The 24,863-nt window shown below is 32.7% G+C and overlaps 1 protein-coding gene across 2 annotated transcripts in view; it reads right to left on the bottom strand.

The window, feature by feature from the left end:
- Nucleotides 1-10,978: 10,978 nt before the first annotated feature.
- GRIK2 (glutamate ionotropic receptor kainate type subunit 2) overlaps nucleotides 10,979-24,863 on the bottom strand; it is a 571,111-nt gene continuing 557,226 nt past the window's right edge. Inside the window, exons 15-16 of one of the 2 annotated variants that reach the window (XM_054722387.1) lie at nucleotides 24,330-24,580; nucleotides 10,979-11,227 (exon numbers count right to left, since the gene is read on the bottom strand). In XM_054722387.1, the coding sequence (XP_054578362.1) occupies nucleotides 11,063-11,227; nucleotides 24,330-24,580 (416 nt within the window). In that variant the 3' untranslated portion in view covers nucleotides 10,979-11,062. Of the gene's footprint in view, nucleotides 11,228-15,233; nucleotides 15,282-24,329; nucleotides 24,581-24,863 lie in introns of those variants that run through there. The other variant, XM_054722388.1, reaches the window with a different exon arrangement.

Raw genomic sequence — 24,863 nt, 5'->3', positions numbered from 1 at the left:
TTCCTTGCTAAGATCTGGCTCTGAGCTACTATTGTACCCCTATGCCTTCTTTGTGCTCCATCAACACTAATTGTCTGTCAGTTCCTCAAATACACAGCATATAGCAGGACTCTTACATGAACTTTGTCACAGGCTTGTGAAACTGTTTCTCCTTTCTGAGTATCTGCTTCTCAGCATTCATATTTCAGTGCAATAATCGCTTCCTCAGGGAAATTTACTCCAATCCTTTAGTTTAAATAAGGTTCCTTTGTTATAAACTTTCATAAAATGCTGTTCCTTTACTTCCCATCACTGTGTGAGAGAGACTCAAGTGCATTTGTTTTTAGTAAACTTTTGAACAAGAGCTAAATATCTGAGATTTGGCTACTTGACCTAAATTCGTTTTATTTATTTATTTAATTTTTTCCATCACCATTTATTTCTTCTATAGCAGTGGTTCTCAACCTTCCTAATGCCGCGGCCCTTTAATACAGTTCCTCATGTTGTGGTGACCCCCGACCATAAAATTATTTTCGTTGCTACTTCATAACCGTAATTTTGCTACTGTTAATGAATCGTAATGTAAATATCTGTGTTTTCCGATGGTCTTAGGCGATCCTGCTAGCGGTTCTCAACCTGTGGAGCCTAAGACCATCGGAAAACACAGATATTTACATTACGATTCATAACAGTAGCAAAATTACAGTTATGAAGTAGCAACAAAAATAATTTTATGGTCGGGGGTCACCACAACATGAGGAACTGTCTTAAAGGGTCACGGCATTAGGAAGGTTGAGAACCACTGCTCTAGAGCCTCTATTCAACAAGCATGCTCTCAGTGTTCCAGCATCCATTGTTAGGTCACTGCTTACTTCTACCATGAAGGAAAAAAAAAGCAAAAATTTAAAAAATGGAGCATGGGTGGAATCTTTTCTTATACTTTTGGGAAGTCAAGGAGGAAAAAAATCAACACAAATTGGAATAGTACAGGTAAAAAAGAACTTAGGTACGGTGATAGTATCATATTTGCATATAATGGAAAATTTGCTACTGTAAGTAATAGGATGGCAGTAATGAACTAACACATAGTTTACGTCTCAGTTTATATTCTCAAAACCTAAAAGAATCCTACTCTATGCCAAGGGTTGAAGCTAACAGAAATTTGTGTGTTCCTGGAAGGAAGACACAAACAATAATGTAGACATACTTGAAGATAATGTGGGTTTGGTTCTGATTACTGCAAATGAATATCACAATAAAATGAATCACAACATTTTTTACTTCCCCGTGATATAAAAGTTATGTTTATTTACACTCTACAGTCTATTAAGTGTGCAATAGCATTATGTATAAAAAGCTTATGTACATACTTTAATTTAAAATTACTTTATTTCTAAAAATGCTAACCATTATCTGAGCCTTGAGGGAGTTATAATAATTTAGCTGATGGCTTGATGTCTTTTCATGGCTAGTTGAAGATGATACTGACTGGTCAGGGTGGTGGTTGTTGAAGATTGCAGTAGCTGTGAAATTACTTAAAATAAGACAATGAAGTTTGCTGCACCAATTGACTATTTCTTTCATGCACATTTTCTCTGTAGCATGAGATGCTGATTGATCGAACTTTACCCACAGAACCTCCTTCAAAATTGAACTTAATTCTATCAAATCCTGCCACTGCTTTATCAACTAGTTTACCTAGTATTCTAACTTCTTTTTTTGTCATTTCAATAATCTTCACAGCATCTTCATGGTGTATATTCCAACTCAAGAAAACAACAAGGAAGTAATTCCTCTTCTGTTAGAGTTTTATCATGAGCTTATAGCAATTTGGTCACATCTTCATGCTCCACTTCTAATTCTGGTTCCCTGACTATTTCCATCCACATTTCCACACTATTTCCAAGACTGCAGTTACTTCCTCCACTGGAGTCTAGAATCCCTTGGAGTCATCCATGAGGTCTGGAAGCCACTTCTTCCAAACTCCTGCTAATATTGATTTACTGACCTCTTCCCATGAATCGCGAATATTCTTAATGGCGAATCCTTTCCAGATGGTTTTCGATTTACTTTGCCCAGATTCATCAGAGGAATCTTGGGCAGCAATAGCCTTATGAAATGTATTTTTTATATAATAAGACTTGAAAGTCAAATTTAAGCTTTGACCCATGTGCTGCAGAATGGATGTTGTATTTTCAGGCATGAAAGCAACATTAATCTTGTTGTACATCTTTATCAGAGCTCTTGGGTGACCAGGAACATTGTCAACGAGCAGCAATCGTTTGAAAGGAATCTTTTTTTCCTGAGCAGTAGGTCTCAACAGTGGATTTAAAATATTCAGTAAACCATGTTGTAAACAGATGTGCTATCCCCTAGGCTGTGTTTCACCATTAATAGAGCACAGGCAGAATAGATTTGGCATAATGTTTGAGGGCCCTAGAATTTCCAGAATGGTAAATGAGCATGGGCTTCAACTCAATTTCACCCGATACATTAGCAATAACAGAAGAGGCAGCCTGTCCTCTGAAGCTTTGAAGCCAGGCATTAACTTCTTTGTAGCTGTGAAAGTCCTAGTTGGCATCTTCTTCCAATAAAAGGCTGTTTTGTCTACATTGAAAATCAATCGCTTGGTGTAGCCACTTCATTAATTATATTAGCCAGATCTGGATAATTTGCTGGAGTTTCTCCATCAGCACTTGCTGCTTCACCTTGCACTTTTATCTTTTTTAAAAATATACATATATTTTATTGATTTTTTACAGAGAGGAAGGGAGAGGGATAGAGAGTTAGAAACATCGATCAGCTGCCTCCTGCACACCTCCCACTGGGGATGTGCCCACAACAAAGGTACGTGCCCTTGACCGGAATCGAACCTGGGACCTTTCAGTCCGCAGGCCGACGCTCTATCCACTGAGCCAAACTGGTTTCGGCATTGCACTTTTATCTTATGGAGACAGTTTCTTTTCTCAAACCTCATGAACCAACCTCTTCTTTAGCTTCCTCACCTCTCTTATCCTTTGTGGAATTGAGGGGAGGTAAGCCTTGTTCTAGATTAGATTTTGGCTTAAAGGAATTTTGTGGCTCATTTGATCTCTTGTCCAGACCACTAAAACTTTCTCTATATCGACAATAGGCTGTTCACTTTCTATCATTCATGTGTTCACTGGAGTAGCACTTTTAATTTCCTTCATGAACTTGGCTATTTGGTGCTAGAGGCCTAGCTTTCAGTCTAGCTCAGGTTTCAACATGCCTTCCTCACTAAGCTTGATCATATCTAGGCTGATTCAAAGTAAGAGATGTGTGACTCTTTTACTTGAACACTTAGAGGTCATTGTAGGGTTATTAATTGGCCCAATTTTAATATCATTTGTCACAGAGCATAGGGAGGCCTGAGGAGAAGGAGAGAGAGGGGGAATGGCTGGTCATTGGAGCAGTCAGAACATTTATTAAGTTTGCTGTCTTGTACGGGAACAGTTTGTAGAAACCAGAAACAATTACAACAGTAATAGCAAAGATCATTGTTCACAGATCACCATAAAATATAATTTTAAAAAAAGTTTGAAATATTTCAATTACCAAAATGTGACTCAGAAACAGGAAGTGAGCAAGTGCTATTGGAGAAATGACGCTGACTTGCTCAACGCAGGGTTGCCACTGAACTTCAGTTTGTAAAAATGTATCTGTGAAGTGCAAGAAAGTGAAGCACAACAAAACAAAGCACACCTGTCTCATTATACTAGTAAATGTTTCTCTGTGCACATTTTATGAATATAATCAAATTCCTACATTTTCAACTATTAGACTGTACTGCTTAAGATCTAGTGAGTAAAGTCTCATCAGTCATCAGAATATCACAAAAAGGAGCGCTTTTCAGGACAGCATTTTTCAGTTTGTATATACACTGAGTGGCCAGATTATTATGATCTCTGAACGCATAATAATCTGGCCACTCAGTGTATATTCTATATAACAAAAGGATAATATGCAAATTGTCCCCTTGACCAGGAGTTTGACCAGCAGGCAGGCCAGCCAACCGCCCATGTCCCCTCCCCCTGGCCAGGCTGGCCAGACGCCACCCATACACAAATTCATGCACCGGGCCTCTAAAATACACACACACACACACACACACACACACACACACACACACTGAGTGGCCAGATTATTATGCGTTCAGAGAGCATAATAATCTGGCCACTCAGTGTATGTGTTTAGCATATTTGATTAAGGTAGCCACCTCTTCTAGACTCTGAACAATCACAGCAAGCAATGTCTCTTTTTGCATACTCAGTATCCAACACAAAGCATGGCTCATAATGTAGGTTCACAGATATTTTTTAAATATAAACAAATGGGTGCATACTTAATTAAAGATGGCAGGGCACAGAGTAACAGGCCGATTCTAATCAAGGTGTCCACGTTTTTAAAGAATGAGAAAGAATATATAGGGAATCCAAATAGTGGTTTAAAAATATATATCTTTATCTATAATGAAATAAAGGTGTTCTGAAGAGCAAATAAATTGTCAACTGTTTTCACATTTGTTGTTTCAAGACAAATAGTGTCATAAAGGAAAATCCAGGTTTCCATTAGGAAAATAGATAAAAGAAATCAATAAGATATGAAAGAATCTGTTTTAAAAAAAGAAAATGTTAGTGGTAGATGGCACATGAGCAATGTAGGGAGTTAACAAACAGACTCATAGGTACAGAGAAGAAATGGATGGTTGCCAGAGGGGAGAGGAGTGTGTGTGGGGGGGTGAAAATGGTGAAGAGGAATAGAGGTATAAACATCCAGTTATAAAAGAATAGTCATGGGGATGTGATATACAACATAGGGAAAATAGGCAATATTATCACAATAACTTCATATTGTTACAGACAGTTACTAGATTTATTGTGATCACAACGTAAGGAATATAAATGTTGAATCAATATGTTGTGCATCTGAAATATAATGCATGTTACCTGTACTTTAATTTAGAAGAATAAAAATAGGGGAACAGAACAAGGTAGGATTTAGTGTGCTAGGTGAGAGACAGAAAAATACCAGTATGACAGAAATTGCAATTTGTTTCCTGATATCTGTTTATACATTTCCCATGGTAATAGAACCCCTGCCTTCTTTCTGACATATGGCTCTCCAAAGTAAGGTCTATATTTCCTATCCTACCATTTTTCTTTCCTTTTGTCCTTCCTGTTGGCGGAAAAGATGTGAACACGGTAGCTGGAGCTATTGCAGCTATCCTGAACCATATGAAAACATTAGATTAGAAGCTTAGATATAAAGGCAATGCTAAAAAAATACTTTAAAATATTATAGAAGGAACATATGTGTAGTATGTTCTTTATTTCCCCATTTAACTTATGAATTTTCACTAAGGTGACTAGAATATATAATTTTACATTGTTCATTGTATTTATGATTGTTAGATATTTAAATCTACAGATTGACCTTAGGGTTAACTAAGGCAATTGAGAGTATTATATTTTTGGAATATCCTGCTATAGAAAGCTCTAGTGGAAATGTAGGAAAACAGCAAATATATCCCTGTAAAAAGGCAGAGATACGTTTGTTTAATTTTTTTAAATTACATGTATAATAAATGTAAAAGGAAGGTACAATGTAAGGCAGTACATTAAAGAGGATTCTTAAAATCTTACAGTTCATCATAGTCCACTAAGAAAATGTTCCTTGTCTATACTAGAACACATAAAATAGAAATTGGAATGTTTTGAATTAGAGCTTACCCCTTAGGGTATAATTTACTTGACTTCCAAATTTAGTACTATTTGACAGATACTAAAATAGAAATATTCCTCTTTTCAGAGATATTCTTGGGTTCCATTGTGTGAAATTAATTTTTATTGTGAAAGTATATCCTTGACATATAGAATTAGAAAAATTATTTGGTAAGAAGAAAAATTTGGCAATATTAAATTCTTAGAAATTACAAGAGCAAGGTCTGTTCTGTCTCCACTTTATTTGAACCATAGTAGTTTTAATTTTATTTGCTTTCTATACTAGATTTCAGTACATTTTCTTTAAAGAAAGGGTTCTTGTTCCAGATAAGAGTGAAGAATAAAACGCATGTATCAAATTTTGCTTCCTACTCAATTAAAATTACAGTACAGTGTTTGTTTGTTTTAAATGTATAAAACTCCAAGTATAAGGCAAACAAGAGAGGTGAAAATTTCAACAAAATTTCTGTTAGGATAAATTATATGAACAAATGATAGTTAACTAACCAGACTGGAAAAAATTAAATCCCTACTGGACAGTGTGAAAAGCTGAGAACTAACCAGATTACTTATATCACAAAATCCTCAGAGGGACAGGAACCAGCTGAGCCATGTACATTCATGATTAGCAGTGCAGGATGGAAAATACAAGGAGGACTTCTTAAACAGAGTTTGAAAACAGTAGATCCCTATGTTCTCCTTCCTCTTCTTTATACCTGGGAACCTGTTATGCACCAACTCAGCAAAATGATAGGGAAGTATTCTCAGAAAAAGAAACAAAACAAAACAAAAACTCCAGACTAGAGGATACCAAGTCCAATGAAAGACTACGTACTACATTTAAAACAGGGTGATTAAGTGACCTTAGTTATTCTGAATGCAGATTGCATTGATTGCAAGAGATCTTAACCCATGATTACCTCAACATTGGCAGTCAGGGCCTTAATCTACAGGCGAGAAATTAAAAATATTTCTCAGGAGAATATAAAAGGCCCAAGAGAAAAAAAAATCCAAAGATGAGGATATTTTGAAGAATTTCATCAACAAATAGCCCCTCTAGATGAATCTAGATATTAGATATTCTCCCCCTACTCTGCTCTGTACATACAGCTTTCAAATCAGGTTTTCATCCTCCTTTTTTATTCATTAACAGGATACTAATAATTAACAAACATATGAAGAAAATCTCTAATATGAAAGATAAAAACATAAATAAACAAAAAATGCAATTGGGAGGAAATTGAGGTCTTTTCAGGAAGAAAGGAAAGTTGTAAGATTATTATTAATGACTTCAGGAATTTAAGAGAAGATATTGTAGCTATGAAACAAGATCTCATAGAAATTTAAACAATCAGCAGAAATGGAAAACTCAGTATAATATTTGAAAGATAAAAATTACATAAATGAGAAATAGGGAAACAAAGGTTAATAAATTTAGATGCAACAGTTCAGAACTTCCAATGTTAAGAGTAGCTTTTAGAGTAAGCAGAGAAAAGGAAATCATCAAAGAAATAGTTTAGAAAGATTACTCCAGTTGAAGGACAACATTAGCCAAATTTAAAAACTCAGCAAGCACCCAGCATAATGGATGAAAGTAGATCAATGCTTATCATTGGGCTGTTTCAGGATGCTGCAGAAAAAATAGATCAAACAAATCTAAGGAAGAGTAAAAAAAACAACAACAAAAAAAACTTACAAAGAATCAAGGATCTGAATGACTTCAGGTTTATCCACAGACGGCTGGAGGTATGAAAGCAATGAAAGCATATCTTTAAAATTATCTAAGAAAATGATTTTCTATAGCATTCTATACCCAGAAAAATTAATAATTTTTATGACAGCAGAATAAAAGTGTTGTCAGACTGATAAAATACATATACATCACTAATGTTTAGTACATAAATTCATTAAATTATAAAAAACTTATTTTTTAAATATGATGTTCAACATATTTGAGATATTATAACTAACAAACTATACTTATGAATTTTTATATTTGTAAAATAGAATATATCCCTTTAGTAATTAGGATAATATATTCCCAAACTGATCACAGTAATTTAGTTGTAAATATGTGACTATCTCTCCTTGATATTATCATAGCTGTTAGGGTTACTTAGCTTGGTGTTTTCATCTGGTTAGGGTTTTCTACTTTGGGTATGTGAATTCTAGTGTTCCATTCTGATTAGAGTGATTTGTGGAATATGATTACCCACTGATTACCTGGAGATATCAGGTTATATTGTTGACTAGAACAATTGTTCTCTCCTTTCTTCCTTATAATTTGAATGTTACATTAGAGAGTAATGTTTACTCCAATATACTATCTTCCTAGAGAGAGGAGACTTTTTTTATTGATTGAATTATTTTGGAAGTAATCTAGATTTTATTAAGAATTGTATTATCATGTATGTATAATCACTAGTGAGTAGGTAAATATCTGTTTTGGCAATAATATAGAAACCTTTTAGGAAATGGATAAAATTAAATATTGTACATTGTTTATATATTTAAAATTATCTTTATAGTTAAAATATAGCAGGTTTATTAAAATTTTTAATTTTTAAAACTTAATACTTCAAATGATTGCCAAATTTTACCAAAAATCTAATTATTTCCTGACTACTTAAAAATAATTGTCATTTCCTGACATTAAAATTGTTCAATATAGCCAAAACCGGTTTGGCTCAGTGGATAGAGCGTCGGTCTGCGGACTGAAAGGTCCCAGGTTCGATTCCGGTCAAGGGCATGTACCTTGGTTGCGGGCACATCCCAGTAGGGGGTGTGCAGGAGGCAGCTGATCGATGTTTCTCTCTCATCGATGTTTCTAGCTTTCTATCCCTCTCCCTTCCTCTCTGTAAAAAATCAATAAAATATATAAAAAAAATTGTTCAATATAATAAAGAATTAAAACTAAAAAGTTCTTTAAAACTTGATTAGTATCTGATTGATAAAAGGCTTAATATTCTCCAAAATCTGAACACTTTTATGAAATTTTAATTTATGTTATTTGCAACTAAAAATACAATGCTGAGATTTTTAGCAGTGAATTGTGAAACTCTCTAAAACCAAATTTTGGGACAAAATTATTATCAAAATATAAATTTTAATTTAAAATGCCCCCAACGCTAGAAATTTTGAAAACACTTAGACGTTCAATTTTTAATTTATTTAGATGTTAGCAATTTGGTTTTGCAACTTTTTTTGAGTTTAAAAAATACATCACAGAATTTTCTTTTGGTCAGGTGCTCTAGTTATAATGGATATTTTAGTAAATTATAAGTTATAACTTGTGATTTAAATATAAGAGGTTTGTTAAGATGATAACATCTAAACCACACACACATTATTACTAATTGTTGAAATTGAGCCTATCATGTCCTCTCCCTTTGCTGAATTACATTGATTTATCAATGCACAAGGAGGTCTTAAATTGGACATCAGTTCAACTTCAAATATAATATCAGTAATCATTATACAGCCTCACCTAACCTATACACATAGTCAATAACCATTCATAAAAGAGGTAAAATGAATTACTGTTGCCTCTAGAACTGCTATTTTTCTCATTTAAATACTATCCTAAGCCTAACAATCACATCCTAAATCTCATCATCCAACCTTTTCTCTTCTTTCTCCAGGTAGTTGGGATGCGGCCATCCTTGAAGACCTAGAAAGATTCAGGAAGTATACTTCCCTCAATGCAATGAAGATATTGTGCATTCATTTATATGTACAAAAGAAAAATGAAAGTCAAAGCTGAACGTAAAATGGACATAATTTTAATGATTTTTTTAAATTTTGTGCATTGGATTCAAACAGCAAACTGTGTGCACTCAACTGTTATCACAATGTTGTCAAGAAGTCTGTGTCTTTTACCATTTTACACACAACTGTTCATTACAGTATGTTATCAGCCTCATGGAAACCAGGGGTGTGGCATGGTAAGCAGTGGTGGTAGTGCACCTAACTTTTATATTATCTAACTTGAAAATATTTCTCTTCTATGATTCCTTTTTTTTCTTGATAAAAATAGTTTTCACCAAACGTTGGTGGTGCACACGCACTACCATTCATGCTTGACATCACACCCCTGACAGGAACACGTGTTCTTATTTTGTTGATAAAAAGTATTACAAAAATTTCCATACAAAAACTATTTTCATAGAAATCTTGCATTTCCACAAATAAACCTGAACATTTTTTGGAAAAAAAAACTGCTCAAGAATTTTGTTCATTTAACACCGTGACTGTATTGATAAATGCAGTCCACTTCAAAGTTCTCCACACATACTTTTCTACAGATGACCAGTCCCCTTTTTCCATTCACCGAGGTCTGCCCAGGCTCCATCAAGTTCATTTATAGCAGGAACTAGGGTTTGGATGAACATATCTGAATGTTAAAATGGAAGTTTCATCTTCCACGTAACTATCAATACCCATTCCTCTTTTGTAACGTAAGACAAAGATTGCAAAATACTATCCTTTTCAATTCAGAATCTCTGAACCAACTGTTGCTTTTTATTCTTGGTGTGAGGTTGGAGAAAGGGGGACGGGGTGGGGTGGGGATAGGTAGATAGATAGGGATCCGGTAGAGTTCCATGTTAAATCACCTGCAGGTGAATTTAAGAAAAAACATTATTGCCTTGGTCATTGACATTTCTATCTCAATCAGTGACACAGACTTTTAGAAAAGAAAGAAAAAACACTGATGAAGATATGTTTTATATTCCACTTGCCATGAAATTCAGATTTGTTTTGTGTTACATTTTTTTTCACATCCTATAAACACATATTGTCTATTCAGATGATCATTGTACTGAGTTGTTGGGGGCTAATAACATCACCACCTCTATTATCTGGATGTTCAGAAGACCGTACTGTTTCTTGTAATGCTACAGGTTGTTGTTGTTGTTTTTTTCTTTTTTTTTTTTTTTTTCTGATTCCAAGTATTTTTATTCTTACTGACATTTTTACTGGTTACCTTTGGGGCATTGATATTCCATCTCCTGGCAACAGTTGGACTTCAAAAAGAACCTGTAATTTCTTACTGGACTGCATTTGAAACCAGTCACGAGATGCGCATGTAACATTCACTCAGAAGAAGGGAGGAACCCATGATAAACAGTATAACCCCGTGTAACTTGGTTGGTCCATGATGCTTGTAAATCAAGTCTGATCACTGCAACTGCTTAGATCACAGAGTCTCTAGTTCATAGACACAGCGGCATGAGGTAACTCATTTTATTTTGCACAGGTTGCATATTTCCACAGGAAACATTCTCGCTAAATTGTTTGGAAAAAAGACGACAGTTTGTGCTTGGGTGTTTGGCCTCCCAGCTTTATGCCATGGTTTCTTTACCTGGCAACCTTCTGTCGTTAAATGTGTGCATGTTGATGACTTCTTCTGTTTTCACAATAACGGGGGCCTGTGGCTTGTGTTTTAACCGTCGCTGGCACTTCAGGGACATCCTCAGTTCTTCCACCATGGCGCTACAGAAGGATCTCTACAGAACAACACAGAAAATGAAATATTACCAAACAGATAAACTCTCACTGTCCAGAGACAAACTGAAATAAATCTCAACAGACTTTCAACATAACCAGCCTTGAAGGTTTGAAATATTTCAATAAAAATGTTAGAACAAATTGTCACACTTTTAATAGACAACACATGATAATTAATAATATTTTATAAAAGTGGACTAGTTTAAAGAAAATCTCCACCTGATAGTGAAATGCACTACCAACTGGAATGCATATAAAGCAGATGTAAAGCTTTATAGATGTAAAATTAATTAGAATTAAAAAAAATATATATATATATATACCTTAAAGTTTAAATATAAATACATATACACAAATCAATAACCAGAAATCCATTCTTGATATTTAAAAATAGAAGAAATGTACTACTTTTTAGATCACAACATGAGATATGAAAATTTTCTTTAAACATAGATTTTTTCATTGTGCATCTCAAAACAGAACAAAAATATAACACTGACAAAGACATAAAAATATGGAAAATAACTTCTGGTATTCATTATACCTTTTTTGGGATTAGGCCTATAAAACTATTGCTGATGATTACAAACAAGTATATGAAATAACAAATTGTAGCACATTAAAAATGCATGAAAATATATTAACTTTTTTGTCATCGTCAGCTTGATAACTGAGAGTCAATAAATAATTTATCCCATGCAGAAAAAAAATGACCCTATAAATATTTTTAAATTTTCATCCCATTAGCAATAGATTTGCTAGAAAAAATAGTATATATGGGACTCATTATTACAAGCTCTTCAAAATTCCAATACAAAGTCATATCTGTGCAACAAAATTTTATTAGTCTCCCTCCCCAGCTAATTGAGATACACGTGTTAGTTACATATAAATAAGATTCATAAACCAGTTATATATTGTAGTTGAAATTCAGATGGGTTGAGACTGAGGTTCTTTCTGTGTGAAAACTAAAAATGTGGGAAACAACCAAAAATGTGAACAAGCATGAAAAATTAACACAATTCCAGAAAGTGATATGAAAACATAACTAAATAAACCTAATCAAATATGCATATGAGGACTTTTTTTTTTTACTTAAGTTTTGTTTCTTTGCTGTTTATCAAGTTAAGCTAATTCCAAAAGAATAGAGAATAAAAATATTTAATACTACATATGTTCCTTAGGTTTAAAATATTTTGCACACATAATCTTTTGTGACAAACTAACATTTAAATTAAAGTAGGCCTCTATCTAACAGAGAAAATTGATTCAGAGAGAAAAAAGTCACTTTCTGCAGCTTACAATGGAGACTCCAGCAAGGTATCCTGATAACCAATTTTGTAACTTTTGATCCTAGTACCTTCTTGTCCATTCCTGGCTATATCCTCACTTTTCTTTTCTTTTATGAATAACTTCCTTAGCAGTCTTCCCAACTCTTCAGCAGATTCCTTCCCCAAAGGTTCACAATTACTAGCATAATCTATTTTCCAAACATCAGTTATTAATAGCATCTTCTCGTCCAAGGAACAGGTGGAATCCAAAGATCCTATTTTTAGCATCATGAATTCTGTGACTCAGTTTTCCCTCTTTCTGCTCCCTCCTCCATTTCTTTTTTCTCTACACACAACCTCTCTGCTTGGACTTCCAAAGTATTTCTCCTTTGCTCTTCTTCGCCCTGGTACCATGCCATATTCTTTCATCCTTCACATCAATCCGATTGTATCCCTTACTCAAATTTTCACTTATTAGGGAATCATTTTCCAATTCACCAGGCTCATTATTTTCACTCAATTTAGTTTTGTCCCTTTACTATTTTTAACTCATTATAATATTTTCCCATCTGGCCTCTAAGTCTTCTCTGTATCCCTCTCAATGAATGGTAAAGAGAAGTGATCAAGTCTTATGGTACTGATTGTACACACATGTTAAAGGTTGACTGAATTAACAATAGCTACATATGACCCTAATACTTTAATTCTTATTTAACTAGTGTTTCTAATTAAATTGCTTAAAAACATTTTTAGAAGCTTAGTGAAATGCAATGTATACAAGCTATGTAATCAGGTAAAATTTTGGTATTTGTTTAATAACATTAAATTAGTAAAAGTATTAATTTATTAGTACTCATAGTGGATGATGTTGCTAAACATGAATTCCCCACTAACTAATAGAGTTACTGCCATGCTCTTTTATCATGTTAGATTATGCACTTCTGAAATCCATAAATTATATTCCTATTAAAAGATTTAGGGCACCTGACAGCCATTATATGGACACAGTGTTTCTTGTTGCTTTATACCTACTATTAGATGTACTTATTAAGAACATGATGACAATGATGATGAAGATGGTGATGATGACAACATTGTAGAAATGGAAAAATCTGACTCCAAAAGGGGAAGGAATACATAATCTTGAGGTAACTTAATCTTGGTTCTCTGTTGAAACATTTAACAGAAAAATTGATTAGATAATATAACAAGGTCAGAACTTGATGCCAATGACACTTAAAAATACTATAGGGTGTGAATAATTTTGAATTGTTTGAAACAAGCCTTCATTTAAAAGTAATAAATGTCTCAAATGTTACATGATTTATAACACCCTCTTCTTGGCAAACTTGGTTTTTAGGCAGTTTGATTACATTAGTTTCAAAAGTATATAGAGTAGATATATTAATTAATTTTTGTCCATACAAAGAGAGTGATCTCAACAACTTATTTTCTTAGGAAAAAAAATCTTATAAATGTAAACACTCATTCAACCTTGGAATTACACATTTTTTTCTAGTAAGTTAATAAATAAAATGTATTAGCACCCTATATGTAATGTCAGACCACAAATAAAGACAAAAAATTATTTAAAAGAAATTTTATGTAATATAAAATGTATGATGTTAAGTAATATAAAATGTAGGTAAAAAGCCTGGCCCCAAATTTAGAACCTTTTATCTTTTATAATTTAAAGATAAAAGAAAATTTCATCTTTTATCATTTAAAATTACCTTAAGTAAATTATAGTTATAAATTTAACTAAGCAACTTATAGTTACAAATTTAGAAACTGAAAATTGTAAATCTGTAACTTGACCATCATCATTTTTAGGCTTTATCTATTTACAAAGCCATCAGAAAGTAAAAATTTTAATCAACCAATCAATTGACTTGATTATATGTTATTTTACCAGTTTTATGAATTTTTCTGTTAATCAGCTAAATTTTGCCAGTCCTTTTTTATGAATTAATGTAACTATATGTGAAAATAGTTTTATCTTAGGTTACTAATAAAGTCACGTGATAGACTATTTCTAATCCTTCACAAAAATATGAAAACCTTTACATTTGAGCAAGAGTTTGGGATCAATGTAGTGAATTAAATAATATCATAAAGTCCTGTTTACTTGTGGCAGTAGGGCAAACACACATTATTTTCTTTTTTTAAAGCTTTAGAATACAAATTCCATATCGATTTATATAAAAATCTAAAGTTGAGATTGTAGAGATGATTGTGACATATATTTATTTCCTTGTGCTGTATGTTCAAAAAAATTACTGTCTGATTTTTTAAAGTTCTAATGCCATTTGATAGAGACAAATTGTCTTTCCTACTTCATATAATGATTGGAATTTTTTAATGTATTTTTATTAAACTGTGAAATAGGTTTTGAAAAACCCAAGGGCACTTAGAAGTTTCCTGGGTTATAGTAAACAAGAAGGAAGAGGGAGAAAAGGAGAAAAAACAGAAGCAGAGGAAGCAGGAGAAAGGGAAGAAAGCATAAGGGGGGTGGGGAGGATGAGAAAGAGAAAGAAAACTATTTTGCTTTTTCAAATCACTTCTTAGGGATGGAAACGCACAAATTGTGTCATTAAATAAGTAACATTTTTAGGGTGAAAACAACAACAAAAATGTTTCTCCACATTAATATAACAGACTACAAAAAGAAAAAAGAAAGGCACAAGGATACTAACCATTATTAAAAACCTCTTTTAGTAAGTTTCAAAATTTACTAAACAGTGTCTGGATGGTAGGGTGGCACTAACCAAATAGAAGATTCCTGAAAATGAAAATTTACATCTTTGAGCTGTTAGCATGTAATCGCATTTAAATTAGTAAAAGTCATTATAAAATTCACTGTAATTAATGAGGCAACCTGTATTTACACATCTCTCATTCTTAAAACAATGAGGGGCTGGAAACCTTAAAAGTTTTAATTTGACTATATTTGCATTGCTTGTTTTGAAAGCTATCTAATTTTATTTTGGGTATAATAAGACAACACATAGTCTGCAGATAACTGTTCTAAATAATGTCATTACTGGTGTTATAGAATAATTTATTCTTAATAACTATGTAATTTATAGATATGTTTATATGATAATAGATGTGACAGCACTTAGAGAAGCATATCATTGTTGAAATATTAGAAATGTAGTTGTAAATATGCCCCACATTGAACAATGACTTAAACTACGTTTTTAAGTTAAGATCTTTATATTTAGCAATGTCTTTTTGAAAAACAGCCACTGATGGAAAGCAACCAGTTTGATTTTTTAAACTTAAACTCATCACTTTCATGTTGAATATATGTAGTCATTTATCACCCAAATTAGAAATAACCATAAATATTATAAACTACTATCAAGTCTATATTTATATTTTTAAGACAGAACTGTATTTTGCAGCTTACTATCCTATATTTTGATAGTTTAAAATTAACTACATGGTATTTCAATCTCATTTAGAAAAGCTTTACCCATTTTTGCATACAGTTCCTACTTAAAGCTCTTTCAAGACATCTTCAAGCTGCTTCTCTCAGACTGTGCAGCTCGGTGTTTGAATATAGACTAGCATATGTCAACCAAACCGGTTTTGTCTTTGTTGTTTAAATTATATGTTAATGACCGGTCATCTTGGCTCAGTGGTTGAGCGTTGACCTATGTATGAACCAGAAGGTCACTGTTCAATTCCAGGTCAGGGCATGTGCCAGGGTTGCCAGGTGGATCCCCAGTGGGAGACATGCAGGAGGCAGCTGATCAATGATTCTCTCTCATCATCGATGTTTCTATCTCTCTCTCTCTCTCTCTCTCCCTTCTGCTCTGAAATCAATAAAATATATTTAAAAACATATCTATATCTATATATCTATATATATATATAAATTATATGTTACTAATTATAGATATCTAATCCATTTTTAGACCCTTTTCCAATTAATTTCTGATGCCGTAGGCCATTTGCCCAAGAAGTCCACATCACATGTAGTAAAGAAATATCAAAATTCTGCATAAAATGATCTCACATTATATAAATAAACCATGAAAATGAGATGAAAACCATATATAATGTAATATGCAATATTTTATATAATATTGGTATATTAAATGAATAAAATACATGTGATTTAATGTGACCCTTGCTTTCGACTTATACTTTTTAATTGGCAGTCTTTTAAGAATATCAAATAGCTAATGCTATACATCAAAATAACGAATGGACCTAGGGCTGTATAAATGCAATAGTGAAGCAATGAGAGATGAAAAATGACTAGTTAAAACATTCATGTCAAAAAATTATATATATAGCAACTTTGATCTCGATATTCAGTTTTATAGCAGCCATCTTTCTGAAAAACTTACATTATTTAGACAAGCTGTGCAGCAGTCAGACAAGACTTTACATGTAGGTTCTTTAATGATTCTATTGCTTAATCACTGGAACTTTACAGGTAGAGAAACTAAAACTCAAGAAGTCAAGTTATCTATCTAAGGTTATGCACATAACTGATATCAAAGCTAAACGAGGAGCGCCGTCTCCTTGACTTCCACTCTATTAGTGCTTCATTATATTAGCCTGCCTCATTAAGAGTGAACTGTATTTTAGCTGAGCCTTTTACCTGGAATCTGTTCTTAATAACTTTAATGTTTTGAATGCTAAATAATAAATCTGAGAAAAAATTATGGGGCAAAAAGAAATATGTGATTCCCCCCTCAATTAATAAAATGCTAAAGCATCCATGCTTTTGCCTGGATTATTTTACAATGGTAAACATAACTAAAGATTAAAATATTCTCAGAAACCTTGACTCTTACAGAAAGTTACCAAATATCTTTATATGCTTTTTGCAAATATAATGAGACAGAGAAAAATGAGGCATCATTATACATTTGTACATGTCCCCTACTGAAGCTGGAAAAATCAATAAATAAGTTCAGTCAAGTTTCAATACCACTTTAGTCAATACAGCTATGAAATGCATTTTAAGAAAAAGCAATGTTAACCATCACATTCTTGCTGGTAGTCATAATGGTACAATTTTTCAATAATATATATATAACATCCAATTTAACTAATGCTTAATTGCAGGAGAGCTCTCTTTTCTGAAAGCCCCGCAAGTTAAATGTATCCGTTTTGTAAATAATAATAAATATAACAATAGCTGTCAGACACATGCAAAAAAAAAAACACCACCTATGTAAATTACTTATCTTAATTATTAAAACATTTAATTTATGGTATATTTGTAGTTTGTTTGTTTGTTTTAAAAGGCATATAGAGAAGTTATTTTATCCAAGGTTACACAAAGTTGAGAAATGATTCCAAGTCTTTTTCATTTCAAAATTCATCCTAAAGAATAAGAAAGTGAAATAACTATGCTTATGACCAAAGCCTACAATGTGTTTATCTAAATCAAACTTCTACTCTACACATTATATCAATGAAGCTTCAGAAAGAAAAACTATTAAGAGAAATAGTTAAGTATTCACTCTTGATTTTGTGAATGTGATATAGCATAAATAGTGTTAGATGAGGTATCTTTGACCTTGGGAAATATACTTCACCCCTGAAATACTTATCCTCATCTGAACAATATGGATATTTACACAGTTGTCATGATCACTTCATACCCAAGAAAATATTATACTCTAAAACCTCTAAAGTGGTTTATAAAAATAAGGAAGTAAAATTATTACCTGTCAAGCTACAATTTTAATTTTAACACATCATTTATAGTCATTTGAAGAAACGACTTAAAGATCCTTTTGCCAACAAGAAAGTAGTTTATAGAGTAAAACAAAGATTGGCATCTCATTTTAAAGTGTGATTTTATATTTACATATAAAAGCATTTTTAAAAGCCATCCACTTATCCCTCATATGGGTCATTAATGGAAATTGAGAGATGATCTGCTTGCAGAGAAAAGCAGTAACATAATAGAATACAAAATGGACTATTTATCCAAAGTTTATTTACATCTTTTAACATCTGAATAGCAACATGCACTATAGATAAATTTTACATTATTGAAAATTTATTTGGCACTTTATAATTCTTTACAATGATTTATAGCAGTGTTTGCATTCCTATATCTTACTCAATAAACGACTTTTTTAAAAAAATTGCTCCTGTTAGAACTAATATTTCAACTTTCTGAAAGCAATTTATGTATAAGCATCAGTGAACAATCTGTTTTCATTCTTCTGGTTCCATGAAATACAAATTCAGCCAACTTTGAAAAATGTTTCCCATGTGAATAAACTTTCACCCAGGATCCCAGGTTTAAACGAAACCATTCTAATTTCTCCATAAAATTCCACATTGCATTGTTTCATTCATTTGTCCTTCTATGCCTTTTACATTTGTTATTCAATTATAGACTGAAGAACATTCTATGTGCCCTCAAAAATGTTTTTGAACTTTCAGTGACTAGAAAATTACCATTATTTAGAGATACCTTGGATTTATTTTACCAGTGTTCTATAATAAAAAATAACTATATTGACTAAAATGGACTATATACTGAAAAACATAAATATTTAGTAGTTCTTAATATACACATAAATCATTTTAGAGGAAAGTTAGAATAAATATATGATAAATATATGTGTCCAATACAGGACACATAAGTTACAAATTCAATATCTGAGCAATAATGTATATTTTTATTTCTCAGATATACTCACTACACTTTGTTTAAATGTAAGTAATAAGAAAATGAATATTTCTGTTAAGTTTTAGTTCATGTCAAGAAACTCAGAGATTTGTGTTTAATGTGTTCAATGGAAACAATTTGTATAGGCAAATCTATTTTCAGTTACATGGGAAAAATATTTCTGTATACAAATCAGACAAAAACAAAAAGTTAAAATGTATGTTATATTACTGTTGTTGCTGGAAATCAAAAGAAGGCAGAATTATGTATACCTTTTTAAAAAGGACACATTCAAATATTTAAGAAATAGTAATTTTAAGCAAATTAATAAACCATGGTTATTTATAAAATATTTTTATAAAAATTCAAATTATTACAATTACTTCTAATTCATGCTTACAAAACCAGTATATTATCATAAATAATACCAGAGAAAATAAAGTTTGCATATTAGGCTGCTTTCTTCAGTTAGAAGGGAGAGGCAGGACCTCAAACAAATGCAACTTGAAATGGACTGATAACTGCTTCAGATGTACAGCAGATTCTTGGATTGCTTAGTGAATGAACCTTAACTAGTAATGTTTTTAAAATCAGCAAAAGGGTACGGAAAAAGGACAATCAATAAAAAATGCACATGATACATAGGTTATTTTTTCAGACACTTCAGCAAAGGAAGACTTTTTGAGTATCTTTCCAAATGGTCAATTGACACTTTAGCAAAATAAATATGTATTTATTTTAAAAGTTTGAATAAATAAAAATCAAGGTATCACTGTGGCATTAATATCTGCATCAAAATCAAAACACTTAAGTACTATAAAAATTGGAAGACACCATCTTGTGGTTATCTGAAAGGAATGCAATTTAGTTTTTGAAAATTTTAAGGACTATCTCTTTCAGCATTATCTTCTGTATTCAGTTTTTTCTTCTTCCTTATTGATTAAGGTATTACATATGTGTCCTTATCCCATTGTATTCAGTTTTAACCTGTTCTCATTTTAAAATGATGTATTCATATACTATTCTAAATTATCAAACAACTTGGAAATATAAAAAGTTATGGTCATCAACTTCCATAATGTTCATATTCAACTAGACTCTGTGTATATTATATCTGCCAACTTACTTAGATAAAAAAAAAATTATTTGTTCTTTTAAAAAGTACTAGAATATTATAGACTGAAGAAAAAAGAAAGAAAATGGAGAATGAGAAGAGAAAATAAATAGCAAAACACTTTGGAGCTAAATGGTGAATCCTTGCTTACTTTAAATATGCAAAGCATAATCCATTGCATGCTTGGCTCTCAATAAATAATTATTAGAGCAAAGGAATAGTTCAACAAATGTTTACCATATTTTTTAATTTAAGAACTTAGATTTTAGGCACAATTATAAGTGTAAATAAACTGTGAATTTCTATACACCATCAAGCATAACTTATAATAAAATCTAGGAATATTTTCTAACTCTGATAATTTAAGTAAGGTGTTAAACTGTCTAGCCCAAATGAGTAAATTTTTTTCAATAAAAATAAAGAAAATTGAGTCCAATAACCTAATTTATCACAATTAAATATGGGTCACTCTAATAAAACCATAATTATTTATTTGCTAAGCCTAATTCTTTTGAATTATATAAAAACAGTTCATTTTTATTCTTTATTGTAGTTTTTTTTTAATAGGTCACTGGAATCAGCTTCATTATTAATTCAAGTCAATAGAAAGAAAAATTAATTAGATTATAGATAGATAATACATAGATAGATAGATAGATAGATAGATAGATAGATAGATAGATAGATGGATGGAAATAGATCTTATGTGGGCAGGCACTCCTTGTTTCCTTGGAGTACAAACCAAAAATTAGGTCATTTTCTTACAGGAACTAGGAGTCCAGTTGGGAGAGAAGCACTCATACACAGAAACCAACAAATATGATGTGCAATAAAATAACATGCTAAGGGAGAATGGAGATATGCATAGGCCTCACAGAGATAAGGTATCTAGGCTCGTTGATGGATGTGGTTTGAAATGTCAGAAATACCTTCCCTACTTTTTCAAAAGGGGAGAACATGTTTTTGGAATATGATAGAACCTGAAATCAGCTAGGTATAAAAATACACAGGGTTGCTCAAGTCAAATGGAAGAGGTTTTGAAAAACTAGATGACTTTGGAAAATGGAAAGTATGTTAGTGCAGCTAGAGAAGAAAGTGTCAGCTGCGGGGAAGGAAAAGGTAAAACTACAATGTTGGACAGAGACAGATCCTGAAGTGTCTGCTAAGCTAGGGAGTTTGACTTTCAATATGGAAGCCATGAGGAGACAATGTGTGAAAGCATTGGGGAGTGTGATACATAATGCTCATGTATTATCAAAACAGTTGTTTCTTTTGTTTTCTTTCTTTTCAATGTAATGTTTTATCTGGTTTAGTCAAAAAAAGTACATTCCTTTTAATAATTTTTAATAAGGCCATACAGGTGCATAGAAATTCATGAGAGCTGGTTGTTATGTTAAAATTCAACCAAATTCATTATTTCTAACTAGAGGCACAGTGCACAAATTCATGCACCAGTGGGGTCCCTTGGCCTGGCCTGTGGGATTGGGCCAAAACCAGCTCTCTGACATCCCCCAAGGGGTCCTGGATTGCAAGAGGGTTTGGGCCAGGTGGAGGGACCCCACCAGTGCATGATTGGGGCCGGGGAGAAATGCGGGAGGTTGGCCAGCCAGGGAGGGATCATGGGAGGGCTCCAGGGTGTGTTCAGCCTGTCTTGCTCAGTCCTGATTGGCCGGACCCCAGCAGCAAGCTAACCTACTGGTTGGAGCCCCTGCCTCCTGGTGGTCGGTGCACATCATGGTGAGTGATTGAGTGGCCTTAGCAAGCATATAATTAGTATATTACGCTTTGATTGGTTGAACAGCCGACTGGCCAACCAGACACTTAGCATATTAGGCTTTTATTATATCTACACTAATAAAAGAGAAATATGCAAATTGACCATCATTTCATGACGCTCACCAGCCAATCAGGAGTGAGTATGCAAATTAACCTAATCACCTCTGTGGAGACTGACAGCAGGGAGGAGGTAGCTACCAGCATGGCCTGCTTGGCCATTGCCATAGCGACCTAGGAACAAGCAAGCACAGCCTGCAGGCAGCTCCCAGCACAGCCTGCTTGGCAGTCACTGTGGTATGGAGCAGGCAGGGCCCACAGAGAGCAGAGAACCATGGGGAGCAGGCCGAAGCCATCAATAGGACATCCCCTGAGGGCTCCCAGATTGGAGAGGGTGCAGGTCAGGCTGAAGGACAGACACCCCATGTGCATGAATTTAGTGCACTGGGCCTCTAGTAGGATAATAATGAAAAAAGGTATTTTACAGAATTAAATCTCTACATCCTCTGTTTTCTGTTTTTAAGCAGAATGTTTATAAAACAATTGTGCATAGTGACATGATCTAGGTATATCATAAGTATAGGACACAAAGAAACAAGACAATAGAATACCACATACTATCAAGAGATTAATTCCTTTGTTTTATTTTAATACTGAGCTATATGAGAAAGAAAATCATGATATATGACTAATTTGAGGTTCCAACTAGAAAAACAAAATTTCTTTTATTATTTTGGACTTACTTTAAGCATTAACTAATCAAATATCACATCTATTGATGAATTATAATATAAATCAAATTTGATGAGTTAATCTATTCATCTTTGATCAGTTTTTGGATTTAATTTCAAAACTCATTTTTACACCACTAAAAAAGATCGTAATATACAATGTGTACTTAGATCTTATTATCAGTCACACCAGAGCAACAAATATTTGATTTAGCCAAGTCAGCACATAGCCATCCTGAATGTTGTGAAAAAAATAAGTTGTGCTATTTTTAATTTTTTTTAAAATTTGAACTGGTTACCTATCAAAATACTCATTTATAAAAACATTGTTTCTAAGTGTTAAGTACTATAGTCAAATGAAATGTAAAAATGCTGTATCAAAAATTTTTATTTTAAAAAGGATAAGTAATTGCAACATAAATTATTAAAGACAAAGCAAAGTAAGAAAATGGTTTTCTTTTTCAAAAATAGTTTTAAGGATGTAAGTGCTTCAAAGAATATTAGTAGAATATATTTGCCTTTATTCATGTAGGATGTTTTTAAATATGTTTCTACTCCTCATCTTTATTTAAAAAGTTCATACACTTTTCAAATATAATCTCACTCTGATGCAGGGTTAACTAGTTAAGCCAAAAAAATGTTTGTTTGTTTTTTAATTAAAAAGAAGATATGTTTAGATACAAAAAGTCTAAAATAAAGTGCAGAAAATTAAAAAATGTTAAAGCATTATTACATGTCCAGAACTATAAATTTACATACAAAAATTGTTTTGTACCATCTAAAAGAGAGATTTTTAAAAAAATAAACATTGTTCCTTGTATTTATAGAACTAAAGAAATTATAGCACTGGAAATACATAATCTGAATGATGTTTGCAAACTATTCAAGATTAGAATATAAAGATATTTATACATTAAAAAAACAAATGTATTAAAATCCCAAGAAAAAGTGCAATAATCTCAATATTTTTTAGGTTTATATATATTCTTCAAAAGACACTGCAAAGAAATAAAGGGCACATTAAGAATAACAATTCCAAAAAAGTCCCACAATATTTTCACACATTCATTAATTTAAAAAAGTTAATTGTAATTTCCACATGCGAATTAAGATTTTTTCAATTAAAAATTTACAAATAAATATTTCATTTACTCTCTGTCTTGAAACTGTATAATCAGCATTGCATCTTACAACACACTTTATTAGAGAAGTATTTTTCCTTCATCATTATAGTTTCTGATTTTTGCCTCCATCCTTAATTATATTCCTCTACTAATCTAACTGCAGCGAACTCCAAGCAGTCCTTTTTTTTTTCAGGCTTCAATAGAGGAGAAATAGTCACTTGCCCCAAAGCTGTCTCAATTAAACATACTACATTTAAATTAAAAATCACGAAGGTGATCATGCGTTCTCTCTGGGGACCTTTGTAATAAATGAATGGCAGAACACAATTAAGAGTCGCACTTCTAAGCACTACCCTTGGTTGGAAAGATAAAAAATAGTTTCTTTTATTATAACAACCATCGTTTTAAATTGTAAAAAGGTGACATTTACCTTTTCCAATTGAGCGTTTTTTTTGGATTTGTATAAAAACTCTCCCACTGCCACAAAAACGGAGAGCACCAAGCCAGCGGCCAGAACAATGAAGATGCCACCGATGTTCTGCACCCCCAGGGCGCTGGCCTCTTTGCTCTCCTCCTCGGGACAGCCATTGCCCCTCCACCACTTCTCCTTCATCATGTGCAGCTTGCCTTCCTCCTGCAGCTGAAGAATTGCAATGGTGATTTTGTCTCTATAGGGAGAACCTGAAAAAGAGAGGGCTTGTTAAGTATTGCAAGGAACCCAGCATTTCATAATTAAAGGCTAACATGATGAGAGGAGGACAGAGCTTATTCCAAATGCTCCAAAGTGTGCTAGTGCTTATTTCCGGTAGAGAAAAAAACAAAACTGAAAAACACCAGAGAATAGAAGTTTAATAAAGATAAATATGGCATGTGGCCTTTCTGATTTTAAAAGGTAAAATGAATTTTGTTTTATGAAAGAAAATATCTCCTTATAAAAGGCAGACTCAATTCAGAGCACTGGAAA

This window comes from Eptesicus fuscus, chromosome 10, assembly GCF_027574615.1.
Source record: "Eptesicus fuscus isolate TK198812 chromosome 10, DD_ASM_mEF_20220401, whole genome shotgun sequence".
Lineage (NCBI taxonomy): Eukaryota > Metazoa > Chordata > Mammalia > Chiroptera > Vespertilionidae > Eptesicus > Eptesicus fuscus.
The sequence above is the reverse complement of the archived record's forward strand: the minus strand, read 5'-3'. Positions and strand labels throughout refer to the sequence as shown.